At 48.0% G+C, this 20,655-nt stretch overlaps 1 protein-coding gene across 3 annotated transcripts in view; it reads left to right on the top strand.

Moving 5' to 3' along the window:
- The first annotated feature begins 837 nt into the window (after positions 1 to 837).
- The window catches only part of JPH2 (junctophilin 2), a 64,027-nt gene continuing 44,209 nt past the window's right edge, over positions 838 to 20,655 (top strand). The window contains exon 1 of one of the 3 annotated variants that reach the window (XM_047744336.1): positions 838 to 1,733. In XM_047744336.1, the coding sequence (XP_047600292.1) occupies positions 1,355 to 1,733 (379 nt within the window). In that variant the 5' untranslated portion in view covers positions 838 to 1,354. The remainder of the gene's footprint in view (positions 1,734 to 20,655) is intronic. The other 2 variants (XM_047744335.1, XM_047744333.1) reach the window with 2 other exon arrangements.

Here is a 20,655-nt window from a genome sequence, read left to right as displayed (position 1 = left end):
GAGGACCAAAGAGAAAGAAAACTTGGAAAAGGGATTTTTTTTTTTTTTTTAAATCACGATCCTGGAGTATTGCGTAGACAGCTTCATTCCAAATAACCAGCGACACTGTGTCTCGGAGACAGAAAAGGACAGGCTCCTCGCCCCTCTGAGGAGAGAACCTGGGGAGCATTCAGTGCCTTCTGCGGGCTCTTTCCAGGGTTTTCCCAAGGCTGCGGAGAGGGGTTGGGGGTTGTGCAGGAGCGCTGGACTCAGGTTTTCTCTATCTTCCAGACTCTGTTTCCAGAACCTCACTTCTCTTCCTGAGTTCCCTCCTCTGCTTTCAAAAGCATATGGGAAACCAGGCCCGTGCCTTTCTCTTTAGGTCACCGGATTCCGGATTCCGTTATGGGGCTGGCAGCGAGTATAGCCCCAGGTCCTGTTAGGGCATGTGAGTGGTGGTGGGTGAGATTTGCCAACCTCTACGCTCTGGGGGATTTTAAGTGTTCCAGGACTGGCTGTTCCCCTAGTCCTCCTTTTCCCTTCCCTCCCCTCCCTGACCCCTCTGCTGCTTCCCTGCCTGCAGACTCAGGGGACCCCAAAGGTGGAAGGGAGCTCCTACCCAGGCGGAAGAAGAGCCACCCAGTTGCCCCAGCTGCCTACACTTAGTTCTCCGCTGTCCGTCCTCGCCCCTCCAGCAACTCCCTGGGTCTGAAGCACCAGCCCAATTTGAAACACCCCTCCCGCTTTGAAGGAGGCTGGGCTGGCCAGGGGGTTATTTTGGGAGCAGCTTCTGAGATCCAATGGCCTTGTTAGGGCAACACTGACCTTTCCGTCCCAGGAGGAGGGCAGGATCCAGAGAGGGGCGGGGCAGCGGCAGGGAGATCGACAGCCCCGCACACCCACTGGGTGGAGAAGGGGGCCTGCCCGGCTGCAAGAATTCAGCCTCAGGCTGGGGGCTGTCACCAAGGAGGAATTTCCCTTTTTCAAAACGGACCGGGGACCCCTCCACCCCACCCCTTTCACTGTGCTTCTTAAAGGGATCACACCGTTTTTCTTCTGACTCCAAGGAAGCCAGACTTGGGACGCTCTTTGAAGACTTTGAATCTTTCCCTCCTGCTTCCTTCCCAACTGGCAGCCTTCCTGTGGCTGGTTGAGTCGGGACCTCCCAGGCATGGCACTGACCAGGCGACCCAGTGCTGACTTGGTGCCAGGGCTCATTCAGCCTCTGGTGGCATCTTGCTTCCTCCCTCCTGGGGCGCAGTGGTGAGTTAGGGGCGCCCAGCCCTGAGTGTGCTTGGAGCGTGTCGTTGGCGCCCCCCATCACCCTCTCTCCCCCAAGCTGGAGGACGGTGAGGCTGTCAGGGGCTATGATGAGATGAGTGGGGGCCGCTTTGACTTTGATGATGGCGGGGCATACTGCGGGGGCTGGGAGGGGGGAAAGGCCCACGGACACGGACTGTGCACAGGCCCCAAGGGCCAGGGCGAATACTCGGGCTCCTGGAACTTTGGCTTCGAAGTGGCGGGCGTCTACACCTGGCCCAGTGGGAACACCTTCGAGGGATACTGGAGCCAGGGCAAAAGGCATGGGCTGGGCATAGAGACCAAGGGGCGCTGGCTTTACAAGGGCGAGTGGACACACGGCTTCAAGGGACGCTACGGAACTCGGCAGAGCAGCAGCAGTGGTGCCAAGTACGAAGGCACTTGGAACAATGGCCTGCAGGACGGCTATGGCACCGAGACCTATGCTGATGGAGGTGAGCCCGGCCTGGGGCCAGCAGAGCTAGTAGGAGCCAGACCCGTGAGGAAGACTGGTGGAGGGTGGGAAGAGGGAGGGGCAATGTGACACAGAATCAGAAGAGCCAGGATGTTCTTGCTGTGTGGCGTTGGGCAAGCTGCCCTACCTCTCTCAGCACCCATTTCCTCATTAGTGAAGGTTGGGCCAGTAACAGGGCCATTGAGTAGTATTGGACAAGACCTGCTGTATAACTACACAGCACACATTCAGTAAAACCTAACTACTACCGTTGGCATGGTAGGATTACAATCAGCCATGGAATATATTCTGGCTTGTGCTCTAGAAGAATTTGGGTCTAATCTCAACTTTGCCATGAAAATTATTTTCAAGCCATAGATTATGAAGTATTCATTCATTCACCCATCCATCCACCCACCCACCCATCCATCCATCCATCCATCCACTCATCCATCCATCCATCCATCCATTGTTTTGTTTACAGCCTATTTCTGTCGTACCTCCTATTTGCCAGGTATTATAAAAAGAGTTAGATATAAAAAGGAATAAGATAACAGCCCAAGGTTTCAAACACTGGCTTGTAGATAAACAATTATATACAAGTAGGTAGAGTGCTGTGGTAAAGAAGTTAGATTTGAGGAGGTCAGGGACTGCTTTAGAACAGGTGACATCTGAGCTGGATCTTGTCAGGAAAACTGCTTTAGAGAGCACGTGAGTGGGGAGAGCAATGAGTTAGAAGCTCAAAAGCATGAGCACTCCATTTTCTGTGGCCAAACAGCCATGGGAAGTGGCAGAGAAGATATCATCACCTCATCCCCTGGCTGTGACCTTGCATATATCACTTAGTTGGGCCTCAGTTTCCTGATCCACAAAATGGGCTTTAGAATGTCAGGTGCTGCTCAAAATATGATCATTAGAGAGGGAGTATCAACATCATCTGTCCACCAGTTAAAATGCAAACTCGGGGGCCCCATCTAGACCTGAATCTGAATCTGAATCTCCAAGGGTAGGCCCAGGCATTTGTTTTAACGAGCCCCCCCTGGGAATTTTTATATACGTTAAAGTTTAAGAAGCATTGCTTTACATCAGGCACTTTCCAACTATAGAGAGCCGGCCCAGCTGGCCTGCTGCCCGTTTTTGTACAGCTTATGAGCTGAAAGTGGTTTTACATTTTGAAATATTTGAAAAAAATCAAACGTTGAACTCTACTTTGTGACATGTGGAAATTACACGAAAGTCCCTACATCATCTCCCTTTGGTCCAACGAGCCTGGAATCTTTACTTTTCAGCTGTTTACAGGAAAGCTGGCTGGCTCTGCTTTAAATGGTCATTCAGTTTCCTTCTGGCTCAGGATACTTCTGTGAAGTCTCCTTCACATGCCCCATTGGAAAGAGTTGCTGACACAGATGACTCAAAACTATAGCTACTTAAACAAAAATAGGTTGGCGTCTGTCAGAAGGCATTCACAGTATATTAGATGTGTCACTAGTCTCCCCTCTCTATGACAGAGGGCAGGAAGTGGGCAATCTGGGAGTGGGTTTGGGGTGGAGCAGGAAGGCGCATGAGCTAGCCCAGGGTGGAAGTTATGCTCAAGTCGAGGCCTGTACAGGGGGGCGTCAGGTCCAGGATGCTCCCGACTGGGCTGCCTGCTGGTGGGTGTCTGGTGAGGGCCCACCCTCAAGTGTGGCTGGCTGTAAAGAGGTTGTGTCCCCAGAGTTTCTGTGGGTACAGTGGTAGTGACACAACACTGGCTGGACAGTGCTAGGACAAATTCTGGCTCCACGCTTCCTAATTTGGTGACCTTCAGCCATTTGCCAAACCTCTACAGTTCAGGGCAACTCAATTCCCTGGATGTTTATGCTGGCCACTGCGCTGAGCAGTGGGGACGAGTAGGGAACAGGCCCCAGTTTCTCTGGCTATAACATGGAGAGGATCCTCGAGGGCTGGTTGGGTGTCGGTTATCTATGCAATGTGGTACACAGAATGCCAGATGTCCCTTCCCTCTTTCCTCTCTCCAAACCAAGGTGTGTGTGTTGAAGGCCTGGGTGTGAGTCGTGGAGACACACATTCCTGGGAAACTATGGACTGATTTCCCAATATGTCTTAAAGGGGGGGAACCTATTCATTCACTCATTCGTTCATGCAATCAATATTATGGAGCACCAGCTACGTGTTGGGCACCATCCCATAGCAAATTCCAGGAGCCAGAGCAGGGAGCAAGGAAAATAGAGAAGGAAGAGGATGACTTTTTGGATAGCGTGGTCTGGGAAGCAGGATGGGAGGACTCGGGAGAGCATAACGCCTTCCAGGCAGAGGGAATGGCAGTCACAAAGACCCTGAGGCAGAACTGGACTTGGCGTGTTTGAGGAACAGCAGGAACGCCAGGGTAGCAAGAATAGAGTGGATGAAGGGAACAGCAGGCGGGGCTGACGTTGGAGCTGTGGGTGTGCGCCAGATCACGGAGGCATTGCAGAGCCCTGGGTTTGATTCTGGGTGTGCGCGGGAGCTCTTCAGGCCCGCTTAACTGAAGACCTGCTCCTCTGGTTTGTCAGAAGCCCAGACTCTTCTTCCGAATGAGACAGTCCCACATCCAGGGGCCCTGGAAACCTCACGGATCTCTCTCTCAAGCCACACACGAGGTGCAACTCTCCAAAATTAGATGTGGCCACTGCTTTGGAAAATCTCTTTAATCAACCTGTCATCGGTTCCCTAAGGGTTTGTTAAGGACCTGCCCTTCGCTCCAGCCGGAGCAGAGCTGAAGAGAACGCAGACAATTAAGATCCAGGATTAGAAGCAGCTGGGAGTCGGGGAGCTCTGCGTTATTACCTTGGCCTATCCCATGATTTCATACCATGAAGCCTCAGTTTCATCACCAATAAAATGGGCTTATGCTAATCCCTCCTAAGATTTCTTGTGGGGAAAATGGGTACACGATAAATTGTAGTTGCTATAATTAGTATTAACTCTCATTAATTCGCTCCACTAATATGTACTAACATGTGATTATCATGAAGCTGGCGGTATCGTGCTGGGAGGGAGGAGTGTAGAAATGAACAGAATGGAAATGGTCCCTATCTTCCATAGAATCTACAAGAAATCATGCTATAGGGTGTCGGGTGCTAGGCAGGAAAGTGGGGACTAAGGGAGGCAGAGGCAGGCAACTAACCAGACTGAGGCATTCAGGGAGTCTTCCTGGAGTAAGTGGCAAGCCGGACTCTGAAGTAAGGAGTGAGGCAGGTGGCAGGGGTCGAGGATGAGTGTTCCAGGTTGAGGGAACAGAGTACACGAAAGCCAGGAGGTCGAGAACTTGCTGCCAGCCAGGAGATAAAGCTGAAGCTTGCATCTTATCCCTAGTGTTAGGAGGTACTGATCAGAGGGACCAAATGTCCCATTTCCTGCGGTCCCCACCTTACCTTGTAGTCACAGGAAACAGCAGTGTTCCAAACTGGAAGCACTAATAGGAGGTAACTCCAGTTCAGGGCGTCATGAGCGGCATTTTTAAAAATGAAAGAACAGAACAGAAAAAGCAGAGCATTTCACAGCGCATAAGAAAGTATTGTTTCCTGAAACATCTGTTCAGCTGAAGATACACGTACACATACAATGTGTGTAGAAAGGCTTCTGTGTTTACACGCAGCATGTATTTCTTACTGCAGGTCATGGTCAAAAAAGTTTGAAAATCACGGCTCTAAAGTGACTTGATGTGCAGCTTCGTCGAAGCTGCTGCCCCTCCCCCCTCCACAGCCTCGCCCTCTCCTCCACGCCTGTCGCCTGTCATGTCAGCTGGAGGTTGAGGAAGTTGTCCAGCTCTTCCCTGAGGAGGGGAAGGTGGCAAGACAGCGAGCTCCTGCTCCCAAACCCAGCTATAAGCCTCCTGGCACCCCTCCCCCGCCTACAAGCCCTCTTCCTGCCCTGGCCATATAGAGCAAAACCAAAAATAGCTGCTGGCTTAATGCCCCAAAGCAAGCATTCACCCAGGCCTTAAGTAGTAATGCTCCTTTGGCCGCCTAGCTGTTCCCACCCCAGAGACCCACAGACTCCAGGACTAGAAGGGCCACTGGTAATCTTTGCTTTCCGAGGTCCTTGACCTGGAGCCCCGGCCTTGGCCTCAGAGGCCCATCAGTGTGCAGGCCATATGTGGGCCTATGGGCAGGGATTGCCTGTGTTTTTCCTCAGATAGCCTTCAGATTCTCGAAGTAATCTGCTAAGTTCCAGAAGCACTCAGCTAGTTGGCAGTCCTTTCCCCCAAATGTGCAGTGGAAAAACCAGGCCCAAGGGTGCCCAGGTGGCTCAGTCGGTTAAGCATCTGACTCTGGATTTCCACTCAGGTCATAATCTCGGGGGGGTCGTGAGATCAAGCCCAGAGTCAGGTTTCATGCTGGGCACGGAGCCTGCTTAAGACTCCCTCTCTCCCTCTCCCTGTGCCCACCCTCTGCTCTCTCACTCACTCTCAAAAACAAAACAGAACAAGCGCAAGGTTGACTTTGCTTGTAAAGCCAGTAATAATAATAGTTAATTTTTGGTTACTTATGTGCAAGTGCTTACTATGTGCAGGTGCTGCTCTTGGCATGGAACATGTGTTACTTAAACCTTCACAACAACCTTATGGGGAAGTTCTGTTATTACCCCCATCTTACAGAAAAGGCAAAGGAGACGAAGAGTTTATGTACTGTGTTCTCTCTCACAGTCCTCTAACTAGTAAGAAGCAGTGATAGAATTTGGTAATAAGGGATAAGAATAAGGTAATAAGGAATAAGACTTGGTAATAAGGGATAATTAAATAGTTCATAGTATATGGGGCGCCTGGGTGGCTGGTTAAGCTTGGACTCTTGGTTTCAGCTCAGGCCATGATCTCATGATTGTGGGTTCCAGCTCTGCTTTGGGCTCTGTGCTCAGTACAGAGTCTGCGTTAAATTCCCTCTCCCTCATCGTCCCATTCACTCTGTCCCTCTTTCTCAAATAAATATATAAAAATCTTTTTTAAAAAAGTTCCTAGTATAAATAGCTATTTTAACAAGCGATAAACCACTATACAAAATAAGACCGGCTGCGTAGTTTGGGAGACCCAGTACAAAATGAATGCAGGCCCCCCTCCTCAAAACCATGAAGAATTTCGAGGTAATGACGACAGAGCATTAAACCAAGTGCAGGGCCTTCTGAGCGCAGAGCCCTGAGCAATGACACAGGAAGACACTTCTGAGGAGGGCGCGGACAGTGATCACAACTACGTCTGCCGCTTACCATGTTTTTACACCAGGCTCTGTGCTTTGAATCCTACACTCAGCTATTCAGTAACTCTCTTTGACTACACTTAGTGGTGTTCAAATCTTGGCATTTGCAACCCACTATGAATCAGGTACTTCACATTGTAATTCTGTACATACATATGCAAAAATGCAAAACTGAAATAAATCATCACAAAATAATAGTTCCCTTCCTCTATGCAATCCTTGCTATTTTTTTTCTTTTATCCTATCTTGTTGAGAAAATTAAATGATTCCCTGATAGAGTAGCACTTAGAGCTTGACGTGTGGTTAGTGCTTTTATTAATATGACACACTGAAAAGATGATATTTTTATGTTTAACTATGACAATTGGGTCAAAAAACCCAAGCTTCTGCTCTCTGGATCCAATTTTCTTTCTCTTGCCCAAAGCTGATGACAGAAGCTCATTTTAAGATTTTTTTTTTTTTTTGACAGACGGAGATCATAAGTAGGCAGAGAAGCAGGCAGAGAGAGAGGAGGAAGCAGACTCCCTGCTGAGCAGAGAGCCCGCCACAGGGCTGGATCCCAGAACCCTGGGATCATGACCTGAGCCGAAGGCAGAGGCTTTAACCCACTGAGCCATCCAGGCACCCCCGTAAGCTCATTTTAACCCAACTGACAGTGAACATGGGAGCAAAGTGAATTTGCCAGGACAGGGACATGAGCAATACCTAGTGTCATATCATCTGGGCCTGGGGAATGTGTTCCTTGAAGCAACTTCATTCATTCATTCATCCATTCACTCATTCACTCATTCATTCTCCAAAGGAATATCTTTTCTGTTGATCTGTTTGTCTGCCTTTATGCCAATATCACACTACCCTTGTTATCACAGCTTTATAGTAAATTTTAAAATCAGAGTAAATCTTCCAACTTGGCTTTTCTTGTTTAAGACTGGGTTCTTCTACATCATTTCCATTTCCATTTCCATAAACATTATAAAATCAGCTTACTGATTTCTACTAAAAAGCCTAATGGGAATTTGATTAATAATTCATTAGACCTGGGGTTCCTGGGTGGCTCAGTGGGTTCAAGCCTCTGCCTTCAGCTCAGGTCGTGATCCCAGGGTCCTGGGATTGAGCCCCGAATCGGTCTCTCTGCTCAGCAGGGAGCCTGCTTCCCTTCCTCTCTGCCTACTTGTGATCTCTCTCTCTGTGTCAAATAAATAAATAAAATCTTTGAAAAAAATTCATTAGACCCATTTATCAATTTGCAGAGATCAGACAACTTCATGGCAATGAGCCTTCCAATTCATGGACATGGTATATATCCCTATTTATTTAGGTCTTTAATTTCACTTAGCAATCCTTTGGAGTTTTCAGTGTTTTGCACATTTTTTGTTGTTGTTGTTGGTGGTGGTGAATAAAATTCACAAGTTTTAAAAATGATATTGTAAATGGGATTTTTAAATTTCATTTTTCCAATTGTTCATTGCTGGGTTATAAAAACGCAATTATTTTTGTACATCAACTTTGAATCCTTTTACACTGCCGAATTAATTGCTTAGGGTTAGTGGGATTTTTTTGTTCTTCTTTGGACTTAAAAGGAACATCTTTTAATTTACAATTTCCTGATTGCTATTAAAAATCAAGTGTGGCAGTCCTGATAGTCAGATAGGAGTAAAAACGGCATGTGGTACTTGGCACTCACGGCTTACAGTAGCCACATCCGGGTTCCAATTCCAGCTGTGCCACTTCTTAATTCTATGAATGTGGGCACACACGTAACCTCTCTGAGCTCCTGTTTCATTTTTTCCATCAGAGATGTCAAAATCTCTAAAATACGGTTGAAACAATGAAATGAGATAATACATAAAAAGCACTTAGCATAGTGCCTGGCACCTAGAAAGTCCCGAAACTATTCTCCTTTCTGCATTTACTTCACAGTCTAAAGGGTGAACTAATTCAGGAGGGCCTGAACCATAGCTGTTTTGGGGAGACTGTTTAAGCACAGAAACTAGGTTTTGACTTTGGAGCAGTTAACAAGCTAAGACTTTGATTCGATTAGTTCTGCCTTGAGTCCTGCCAGTGTAGATGGAACTCATGCCAGGCATGATTCCATTTCGAATGAAGAATCAGCATAATTTAACCTCATCTTGAAAATCTCATGTCCCAGTTCACAGCCAGGGGGCCAGTGTGACAGCTGGCTGAGTTGCTGTCCTGGTAGCCTCTCAGTTTTATCCGGGACCCCAGGGGAGGAGAGTGGACCCTCAGCAAGACAGGAAAGTGGACGCAATTAGTCTTTCTTCTCTGCAGACTTGCCTTCTGTGTTGCATGGGTCCAACTGGCCGAATCTCTGCACACACACTCCTGTCCAAGGCCAGGCCCTTGGGATTCATCAAGCGCGCTTGTTTCCAGACTGCTAATTCTGAGTCCCCAGCAGCTGTTCCCTGGGCCAGCTCTTGCTGCCACACCCTTGTGAGAAATGTTGAGTCTCATTTTCTGAGGGCCCTGGTTGAGGCTGGGGTGCAGTCTGAGCAGGACAGAGTTGTTTCCTGCCATAGACCAGAGGGCTGTCCTTGTCCCCTCCTATGCCTTCTGAAGTCAGAGCCCCAGAGTAGGTGGACAGTTAGGTCTGGTCACAGGTAAAGCATCCAGGACCTTTACTCATTGCTCTAAAACAGAGTTGGTTGACCCAGACCACCTGGCAAAATCCACAGAATGATCCAGGGGCTGTGGGAACTCCAGAACCCACTTCCCTCCAGGCAAGTAGAGAGCACCCTGTGCCTAGAGGTATTCAAGCATATGTGGCCAACTGTCATATGGACTGTGTGGAGTCAGGGGCACACACTGAGGTCTGAGAGCTGCACACAGCCTGCAAGAAATGGCTCCATTTGGCATGCACAATGGTTTTATTACTTTTATCTTTTTAAGATTTATTCATTTATTTTAGAGAGAGTGAGTGAGCATGAGCATGGGGGAGGGGCTGAGGGAGAGTAAGAGACAGAACCCTCATGCAGACTCCCCGCTGAGCAGACAGCCTGACCAGGGGCTCAATCCCAGGACCCTGAGATCATGACCTGAGCCAAAGTCAAGAGTCAGACACTCAACTGACTGAGCCACCCAGGCACCCCTGAAACTTTTATTTTTAAATTTTAAATTTGACTCCTTTATGGATACCATCTTAACAAAGTGATCAAATTTCACATCGTTGATGACAGGACAACCTTACAATATAGGCCCTTGATGGGAGGCAGGGAGAAGGGCACAGCCCCACCACACTCTATCCCAGCTGGGAAGGTGTGGGCAGCGGGCGGTGTATGCAGTTTCTCGGGCCATTGTCAGACTCTGGCTTTTCCTCTGAGAATAATAAGGCCTATAAAAGTGACATGATCTAATGGATAAAGAAGATGTGGTATATATATATATATACAATGGAATACTATGCAGCCATCGAAAGAAATGAAATCTTGCCATTTGCGAAGACGTGGATGGAACTAGAGGGTATTATGCTGAGCGAAATAAGTCAATCGGAGAAAGACAATAATCATTTGATCTCCCTGATATGAGGAAGTGGAGATGCAATGTGGGGGGTTTGGGGGGGTAGGAAAAGAATAAATGGAACAAGATGGGATCAGGAGGGAGACAAACCATAAGAGACTCTTAAATTCACAAAACAAACTAAGGGTTGTGGGGGAATGGGGGTTGGGAGAGGGGGGTGGGGTTATGGACACTGGGGAGGGTATGTGCTATGGTGAGTGCTATGAAGTGTGTAAACCTGGTGATTCACAGACCTGTACCCCTGGAGCTAATAATACATTATATGTTAACAAAAAAAAAGTGACATGATCTGACCTTGTTTAAAGGGATTCCCTTGGCTACTGTGTTGAGAGACTGGGGGAGAGTTGATGGTGCAGAAAGGGGAGGAGCAGAGAAATGAATTAGTGAGTTTATTGCAATGTTACAGGTGAGCATACAAGTCTGGAGTGCCACCCTGCAGCAGTGGCGGTAGAGAGAAGGAGGTAAAAACCGGGTCTGTTTTGAAGGTAGAGTCGTTAGATTTTGCTGATAGACCAGACAGGGGGAGTGAAAGAAAGAGGAGTCTAGGCTTTGGCCTAAGCCATGGAAGGATAGCATTGCCCTGACCTGAGATGGGCCAAGTGTTTGAAGAGAGAAGGTCAGGAGCTTGGTGTTCGACGTTATGGGCGAGAGAATGCCTGTTGCACATGCCATGTGGGCATGAGGGTTGTGGGTAGGCCTGAGCATGGAAAGGGGTTCTAAATGACCAGTGTAGGGTCCTTTGAACCTAGACTCTCCTTGATTTCTTTTGCCTCCTCTACACCCAGTTATTTCTGGTTTCCAAGGCCCTTAGGTTTATTGAGCTGACTCAGAGCCTGGCAAAGGGACTTCCACCCAGGCTACAGGTCCCCAGGGCTGGCGGTACCCAGGTGATTTGCTTGATGAATCCCCTGCTTATCATGTGAGCTGTGGGGTGTCATCTGAGGTAGCAGCCTCTGGATGTGGGGGTGGTGGAGCCCTGCAGGCTACGGGGACTTATCATATACCTGCTGTAACCTGACCCTGCTCCCAGAAGCTGGTCACAAGCACTGCTAGCTCCTCTGCTTTGGGTTAGCGATCCTGGGAAATCAGGGACAGTGGAGCTTTGATAGGTGGCCACATTCAGGAGCCCTGGGAAGGGCCTTTGGTGCACCCTGCAGGCAAGCCAGAGAGCAAGGCATTGCGAGTCAGCATCATGATTGATTAGCAATGTCTGTTGTGGTCACAGGGTGGGTAAGAAATGGTCCGTATGACAGTTTACTTACTGCCTTGAACTAGATGCTCTTGGAGGGCCACTCCACCTGTGACCTTCTTGGGATTGAAATAGTCTCACTTACCCCCCGAGTTGCGGTTGTCTATGAAGTGTTACACATTTGCAGATATCAGGAGGGGACATGACAGTCTGTATTACACACGGGGTGCTGGTACCAGCTGCTACCAGCTCATAAGAGCCCATCCCTAAAATTTTCAGAAATGTTGCAAGCTAGCTGTTCAATTGTGGCCTGACTAGCCACTGTGGGCATATTTACATGATGGAACTTGGCTAGCACTACAAATTAGGGTTGTTTGTTTATTTTTCCAAAGAGCTTTTCTACTAGCATACCACTGAACATTGTGCTAATATGAAATGCCCATTTTTTCCTTCTTGTCCAGATGGAGGGTGTCCAACCATCCTGCTTTGCCTGGAAACTGTCCTGGTTTTAGTACTGAAAGTCCTATGTCTTGGAGAGAACCTTTCAGTCTAAGGCAAACTGGGATGACTGGTCACCTTGCAGTGCTTTCCCACGAAGCGAAGGGAGCCGGCATTTGTTGAGAATCTGAGATCTCTGCTAGAGAACCCATGTAAACCCTCTAGCAATCCTGTGAAGTAAACTTGCTGTGCATACTTTACTGACTAGAGATAGACTCAAAGAGAATGTGCTCAAGGCCATGAACCTGTACACTCAGCTGACAGTATCTGCTGAATGCCTTCTATGTGTCAGTCATTGCATTGAGTGCTGGCAATGCTTTGGTGACTATGGCAGCCTTGGCCCCTGCCTTTAGAAGCTTGTGCTCTAACAACAGAAACCAGCATTGGACAGCTAGTTAATTACAAGTGGGATAAGCAATTTGAAGGGAAAGTAGAAGACTGTATGGGGGTAACAGGAACTTGATCTGGTCTAGTAATCACAGAAGGCTTCCTTGAGGAAGTGGTGTTGAGGCTAAGATCTGAAGGATGGACAGGGCATAGCTAGGTAACAGGAACCACACTGTGCCTGGCAAAAGGAACTAATACAAAGGCTGTTTGGTTCAAGAAAAGGCAGGAGCACAGAGACTGAGAAAGAGTGAAGTCAGTGAGGCTGGAAGGTTGGCAGGGCCTGGATCTTGAGGGCTTTGTGGGTCACAGGGCAGAGTTTGACTTCATCCTTATGGTAGGTGCTGCTGGACACCTCAGATACCACTCCAGAGCAGTGTCCTCCTTCTCCTGCCTGCTGCCAGGAACGCTGGTTGCTGATGGCTCGTAGTGGGGGCACTGTCGTCTGTCAAAAAGAGTTGCCCCCCTCTGTCGGCAATGCATAGCTAATGAGTGCTTCATACAGGAGTTCAAAGACCCAGCCTCCTTGCACAACCCTGAAGGAACATAGCGGCTCCAGAGCTCCCCAACGGGATCAGCAGAAGCCTTGGTTTCAATAGTTCAACTTCTGCTCTGGAATCCTGCTTCCCGATCGTTCATTCCAAGAGCATTCCCCCCAAATCATTCACATACAATCTTCACTTGAGGACCCACGGCAATCCTCGAGGCACTCAGAAGCCACTGCAGGGTTTTAGACGGTGTCACCTGGTCAGATCTACATCTTATTAAGGAAATGACTCTGCCAGCAGCAAAGGGTAGACTGAAGCATCAGGGGAAGTGAGAGACCAGGGAAGACACAGCTGTGGTAAATCAGGGAAAACTGGTGCAGCCTGGACCAGATGGATGAGGAGGAGATAAAGGGAAGCAGGGGAAATGAAAGCAAAATTCAGAGTTGGGCCCGTGTGTTTCCAAAGCCCAGACCATTTCCATTATTCTGTTGTCCACAAAGACATGTCAGGCCTGGCTTGCTTTCTCAGCGACCCTGGGTCCATGGTCTTTATCAAGATGGGGTAGAGCCAAGCTGGGGTGGGTGCCCTATTCTCAGGAGCATCTCCAGAGTTATCTGTGACATATGGGGCTAGCATTCACCACCATGTACATTGGTTTACCTGGTCCAATTCTGGTGAGCCTGGACAAGAGCCACTGACCCCTGGACTCTCTGGTGCTCAATCCCCTACCTGCCATTCTCCATCAAACCCTGTCTGAAATCTGATGACACTTCCATGGTCCTGTCCCAAGATCTTGTCCTAATATCTGACCCTGTGTGAGAGAACTTAGAAAAGGGCTGGATATGACTATTAGAAAGAATAGATGAGATGGAGATAAGATAGCTATCATAGGAGGTGAGAAGTAACAAATGTCTCAAGCAATGAGAGTATGGAGGAAGGAAGATAGCCCAGGAGGGTTTCCTAAAGGAGGTGGCTTTGAAGCTGCACTTTGGTGGATTTGGGAAGACAAAACTGGGAAGGTGAATTGGGACCAGGTCATGGAGACACTGGGCTGTCAGGTCAGGACTTCCAGACGCAGCAGGGACCCCCTGGAGAGGAGCTAGTCATGATTCTGCTCTCTCCATCTCTGTCCAGTCCTCTAGTGACACTGATGTTCAGACTTCAGACAATCTTCTAGAAGTAGGTAGGTGTCCCTGGCCAGAGAGGGTGGTGTTCTTAGTGTCCATTCTGTATTCAGAGGCAGAATCCCTGATCTGGTCCACATGTCTCTTCTCTGTTTCAAACTGGACTCTGGATCTCCTAGACTTCCCTTGGGTTTCTGAAATGGTTGGCTTCCTTAGAAGGTTTGGTGAGAACTTTCAAACCTTTCAAACCAAGTCATTTAAATTCTTGGTTTCAAGTGTTCCAACTATGAATTAGGATGATGATATCTATACTTGTTACGATTTTTTTTTCCTGCAAGTAATAGAAAACCCCAAGTGAACTAAACAAGCACTTTCTATAGAAATATAATGTGGGCTACATAGGCAGTTTAAACTTTGCTAGTGAAATTAGTTTTAATAATATATTTTATTTAACCCATTACCCAAAATATTATCATCTCTATGTGTAATCAATATATAGTTATTAGCAAGATATTTTACATTTTTTTCGGGTACTAATTCTTTATAGTCTGGTGCTCAATAACCACATTTGTCTAGTGGCTACCATATTGGACAGCATAGACTAAAGCAATAAGGATATTTATGATTTCATATAAAGAAGAATCCAGAGGCAGAGCAGTCTCAGGACTGGTTGACTTGGAGGCTCAACAATGTCAACAAGGGCCCAGGTTCCTGCTACATTTTCTCTGCAATCCACAGTGTCAGCTCTGTTCTCAGTAGCTCCCCTCATGGTACCGAGTCGGCTACCACAGCTCCAGGGGTCACCTCCACAGGTGGCAATGGCCAGCAGCAGAAAACTATGTTTCTGCGTGTTTCTCTCTCTAAGAACTAGGAGCTCTTTTCTGCTTCCCCTCTGGTCTCAGTGCTGGATTCCATCAAATGCTCACGTTGAATGCAATCACTGGCAAGATGGGTAGACAGCAAGTCTGGCTGAGAGCAGTTGGGATCTACTCCTGCATAGGGAGTCTTTCTCTGAGCCCCAGGGAGGAGAGCTGGGCCCCAGGACAGAATGAGGTTCCATCAGCAAAGGAACGGTCTCCAGTTGGGTAACCACCAGGACCTGCACAACACCCGCCAGGCACAGCAGGTTTCGGGTTTGACCGAAGGAACGGAGCCCGCTGGTTAACTGGAGGTCAGCGGAGAGGTTTTACAGCTCTTACCCAAGCTGCATATCAGAACCATCAGAGGCGCTTTATAAAAACTCAGTGTCCACATCAATTAAGTCATACTCTCTGGCCAGGAAGGTGGATCTTGTGCTATAGATGGGGCTTCCAGAAGCTACTCTGGCATGTGGTTTAGAGGGTGTGGAGGCAGATCTCAGTGATGAACAGACTTCCCAAATTCTCTTCCTCCCAAGGACAGACGCTATAAGGCCTCCTGAGTCAGAGAAGGGGCCAAGTCAGCCGAGCCTGGGCATCCCAGGGCAGAGGCCTGCTTTCCGACAAACAAGCAGACCAAGGCGGAAAATCAAAGCTTGTCTCCTTCTCTCCCTCTGAGCTCTTCTGTCCTCCCCGGCTTCTTTTCATCTCTCCAGTTAATCCTTTCTGGGCCAGCTTTTCTGAGCAAAGATTCTGGCCTGGCAAAATGCTACCCTTTTTGAATGCTTACTATGGGCAGTGTCCTCACATATGGTTCACTTAGTCTGTGGCCGACCAGAACTCCCCCACCAGCCAAGGCACTCTGTGCCACTGCTGCGGCTGCCTCACATTCATTTCTGGTGATTAAATCTTGTCCCTCCAGCACTTGACTCCAAGTCCCTTGAGGGCAGAGGTCATGTCTATATTTTTACCACCGTGTCCCCAGCTTCTAACATCAAGAATGCAGGATCCACAGCAAATACTGAATTCAAATAAATGAATGAACAATATTCGGAAGTAGGTATCATTACCTCCATTTTAAGAAGGACCAAAGGAGGCTCAGTAGGCTTAAATGGTTCAGGCGTGTTCCAGAACTATTTGGTCTCAGAGTGAAGGTTAAAACACAGGTTATTCTATACTAAACTACAGGGAGAAGGTGATATTCAGGTTTTATTAAATTTAGGGGCCTGGTATGAGGGACAGAACTGTATTTACCAAGGTCATGGCCTTCTCCCAACTTTTGCACGCACCCCAATAATTCCCGGGGTTTGGGCTGCGAATACTAGACCTGAACACATTGGCAGTTGCTGCCAGTCACTACTGAACAATGTACCACATGCTGAGTCATGAGGGAAAAAAGAAAGTGTGGTTCCTGTCCCTGGAACAACGGGAGGGTGTCACTGAGAAGAAGATACAGATTCATCAGATATTTACTGTGGGATTCTTTGGGCCTGGGAACTGGGCTAGATGCTGGAGTCATAGCAGGAGTAAGCTGGACATGGCTCCCTCCCTCTTGGAAGTCAAAGTCCGGTGGGAAAGGCTTATGGTGAAGAGATGATCTTAGTAATTATTTAACTGCAATTGGGAGAAGTGAGAAGAAGTATAGGGCGACATGACATCATGTAGTAGTACTCAGCGGGTAGGGCTCAAGAAATCCTCCCAGATGAAGTCACATTTAAGCCGAAACTTGAAATATCAATAGAAGTTGGCTAAGAGGGGCCCCTGGGTGGCTCAGTGGGTTAAAGCCTCTGCCTTCAGCTCAGGTCATGATCCCAGGGTCCTGGGATCGAGTCCCACATCGGGCTCTCTGCTCAGCAGGGAGCCTGCTTCCTCCTCTCTCTGCCTGCCTCTCTGCCTACTTGTGATCTCTGTCTGTCAAATAAATAAATAAAATCTTAAAAAAAAAAAAAAGAAGTTGGCTAAGGGAAGAGAGGAGAAGATTCTGAGAAGGGGTGGGGGAGTATGTGCAAAAGTCCTGAGGTAGAAAGGCAAGTGTGATTGGAGAGCTGTTCAAAATGAGTCAGGAGAGGTGGTCAGGGGCAGCCACACCAGGCCTTGTGGCCTGCTGAGAATCTTGCCCCTTCCCCTGAAGGCAGTGGGAAGTCCCATTGTGCCTATAAGGCCAAGTGAGGGGGCCAGCCCAGAAGATATCAGGAGGCACTTCCTTCCACACAAAGCTCCTCTCAGCCAGATGGCTGTGGGCAAGGTCCTCCTGCTCCCTCTCTTCGGATGTGGATGCATTCTTCCTGTCCCCAGGGAGAGCTGCCCTGTCTTAGAGAGTCAGGCTGGGGATGGCCCCAGCACTTGGCTTTTCCCCCTTCCCAGGGCCCCATCACTCCCAGCCTCCCCTGGGTGTCTGTGCCTCTTGCCACTTGCTTGTAAGTTTCCTAATATAGCCTGGCTGTTTCCTCCTCAACTGGTAGCCAAGAGCCGCCCTCCTGTTGCAATCTCGATTTTTCTTAGGCTTAAAGGGACCATGTCAGCCCATCTCATGCCAACTTTAAACTAAAGGTAGATTGGCTGATTTAATTTCACAAACTTGTCCAACCCAGAGATTAGATGTTCTACCATCTTCTCTGCACTATTCTTGTTCACTTTTCCCTTTCATAGATCTTTTTTTCCTTCTTTCTTCTGAGCACAGTGGAAGGAGCACAGCTAAACACGATGTGAGTTTTGGTATATTGACTAGCTGTGCTGCCTTGGGTGAGTCGTAGAGGAACAATTAAATACCTCTCTAGGAGCGAGCCATGCAAATTTCTGGAGGAAGAACATTCCAGGCTGAGGGTGTGGAAAACAGACCACGGCTAGTGTGTGGGGGGAACAGCAAGGAGGCCTTTGTGGCTACGGTGGAGTGAGGGAAAGGGAAAAGAGGGGAAGTGAGGACAGAGGAGTGATGGGGGATGAGATCAGTAGGGTCTGTGGGTCACTAAGGACTTCAGCTTTTCCTCCGAATGAGAAGAGGCAGAGCAGTGTCATGATGGTGACTTTATTACATTTGAACAGAGTCCCCATGATAGGCGTGTTAGGAATGGATAGAGAAGCACAGGGTGGAAACAGACCAGCGTGGCCACCATCATGAAAATCCCGGTGAGAGACAAGGGTGGCTTGGGCTACCATCTAGTAGCAGCGGGGGTAGTGAGAACTGGCTGGATTTCAGACGCACTGGGAAAGGAGAGTTGACAGGATTTTCCGACGGGTATTTGCAGAATACTGTGCTGGGGTGTTGGTGATATTTTTTTTCTCCTTAAAAGTTAATTAACTAATCATTTAATCAAGGTATATCATTTAATCATTTAGTCAAGGTATAGTTTCCATGCAATAAAATGCATGTCAAGTGTACAGTCTTGACAAATGTATTTACCTGTGTAACCACCAGCACCATCAAGGTAGAGAACATTTCTACCAATTCAGAAAGTTCCCGTATGTCCCTTTGCAAGTGGATCCCTCCTGCCCGCAGCCCCGGTAACCACAGATCTGCTTTCTGTCATTCTGCATCATCAGCTTTTTTTCCAGGCTTTGATGTAATCGGAATCACACAGTCTGTATTCTTTCGTCTCTGGTTTACTCACTTAGCGTGTTTTCGAGAACCATGCCCTATAACCAGTAGTCTGTTCCTTTATACGGCTGACCGGTACTCTACTGTGAGCCTGACAACCCGTCCATCCATTTAGCAATTTACCAGCTGATGGACATTTGGGTTGTTTTCACTTGTTGTTGTCATTGTCTCCTTTTTAATCTTCTCCCTGAACCCTAAAAAGTGGGTATTATTTTTCCATTTTCCAGATAAGCAAATTGAGAATCAGGAGAATTAATGAGGTTCTCCAGATTAGATGATGTGTGAGATCAGTTTATCTCAGGCTTCTCATCTCTATCTGTCCTTCTGCCTCCCATACAATGTGACCACACGGGAATGAGCTTGGAAATGGGAACACATTAGTCTTCCATCTATCCATCTCCCAATTGGATCATCCCCTACATCATGCTCTCATTTCTCTATTCTCTGCACCTGCCACTCACGTCCATTTGAATTGGTTTCATACCCAGTTCTGCTCCTTCCTTACTGGGTGACTTTGGGCAAGTCACATAACCTCTCTGAACCAGTCCACCTGTGTTGGAGATCATATTTATATCTACCTCTGAGATCATGCCCAGTGATAGCTTCCTTCTCTGTCTCTCTCCACTTCTCTTTGGCCCTTTTACGGTTCATATTCTATGGTCTTGGTTTCTCACAGCAGTCATTGAAGGGAATTCTGCCGTCCCTCTCACTGATGGCTGCTCCTGCCTGCTATACAGAGAGGCTGCAAGACCTGGGGACCTTCCCCAACAAATTAAACTAGATTTTCTGGTGGTGAGGCCTGGAAATTGATTTTTTTAAAGATTTTATTTATTTGACAGAGAGAGAGAGAGAGATCACAGTAGGCAGAGAGGCAGGCAGAGAGAGAGGGGGAAGCAGGCTCCCTGCTGAGTGGAGAGCCTGATGTGGGGCTCGATCCCAGGACCCTGAGATCGTGATCTGAGCCAAAGGCAGAGGCTTAACCCACTAAGCCACCCAGGCGCCCCCGGAAATTGATTTTTTTTAAGAGCTTCTGAAGAGCCAGGATAGAGAACTGTGGACTCAGAGCGTGAGCTTTGGGCATCAGACAGACTTGGGTTTGGATTCTGCTTCCTTGGTCAAGTCACTTAACCTTTCAGATCACCATCTTCCTCTTCTGTAAATAAGTATCATCACAGAACCCACCTTTCAATGAGCCCTAGGCACTATACGTGACTCTTAATGGGGTCTCTTCATGAAGAAGGGTCTGGGGGAGGGACAGGACTGGAGGCCTGATCTGGAACAGCCTGTGCTGGGAGGGACTAGGCAGAATTGATTCACGTGGACACACTGTCCTCCACCTGCAAAGTCACGGTGCCCAATTCCTAGAAGGCCAGCATCTCAAAGTTAGGCCAAACTTTAGAGAGCTTCATATCCAATACAGTCATTGACAGGGCAATTAAGGCCTTAAGAAGGGAAGATAGTTGCCCAGGGTCACACAATGAGATGCAGTTTCCAGACAAGTTCAGCCAATCAATCAGCAAATATTTATGGGGCACCCCTATGTGCCAGGCCCTATTCAAACTATTGGGGCTGCATGAGAAACCAAAACAGGAAAGATCCCTGCCCTCATGGAGCTTCTATTCTAGTGCGTAGAGAAAAGCAATAAATATAATAATTAATTCATAGGATATATTAGAAAAGGATACATACTATAGAAAACAGAAGTAGATTGGGGATACCTGGGTGCTTGTGGAAGTGCAAGCAGATCTGGAGGAAAAGAGTTCCAAGAGGGGGAACAGCCAGTGCAAAGGCTGGGAAGCACTCCTGTTGGGCTGAGCTTAGGAATCCCTTTCCTGGCTCATCATTTCAATTCCCTACCCACCCTGGGCATTTGCTGGGAAGAAGGCCACTTGGGTTTTTTGGTTAACCAGGGTAAAGTAGGAGATTGTGTTTAAAACAAAGGCTCTGAATTTCCTCCCTTAACTCAGTGAACATTATGGCAGGCACTATTCTACATGCTGAAGGCATGAAGACAAAGGCAGGG

Source organism: Lutra lutra, chromosome 9 (assembly GCF_902655055.1).
Source record: "Lutra lutra chromosome 9, mLutLut1.2, whole genome shotgun sequence".
NCBI lineage: Eukaryota > Metazoa > Chordata > Mammalia > Carnivora > Mustelidae > Lutra > Lutra lutra.
Note: the sequence above shows the minus strand (reverse complement) of the source record. Positions and strands in the feature narration are given on the sequence as shown.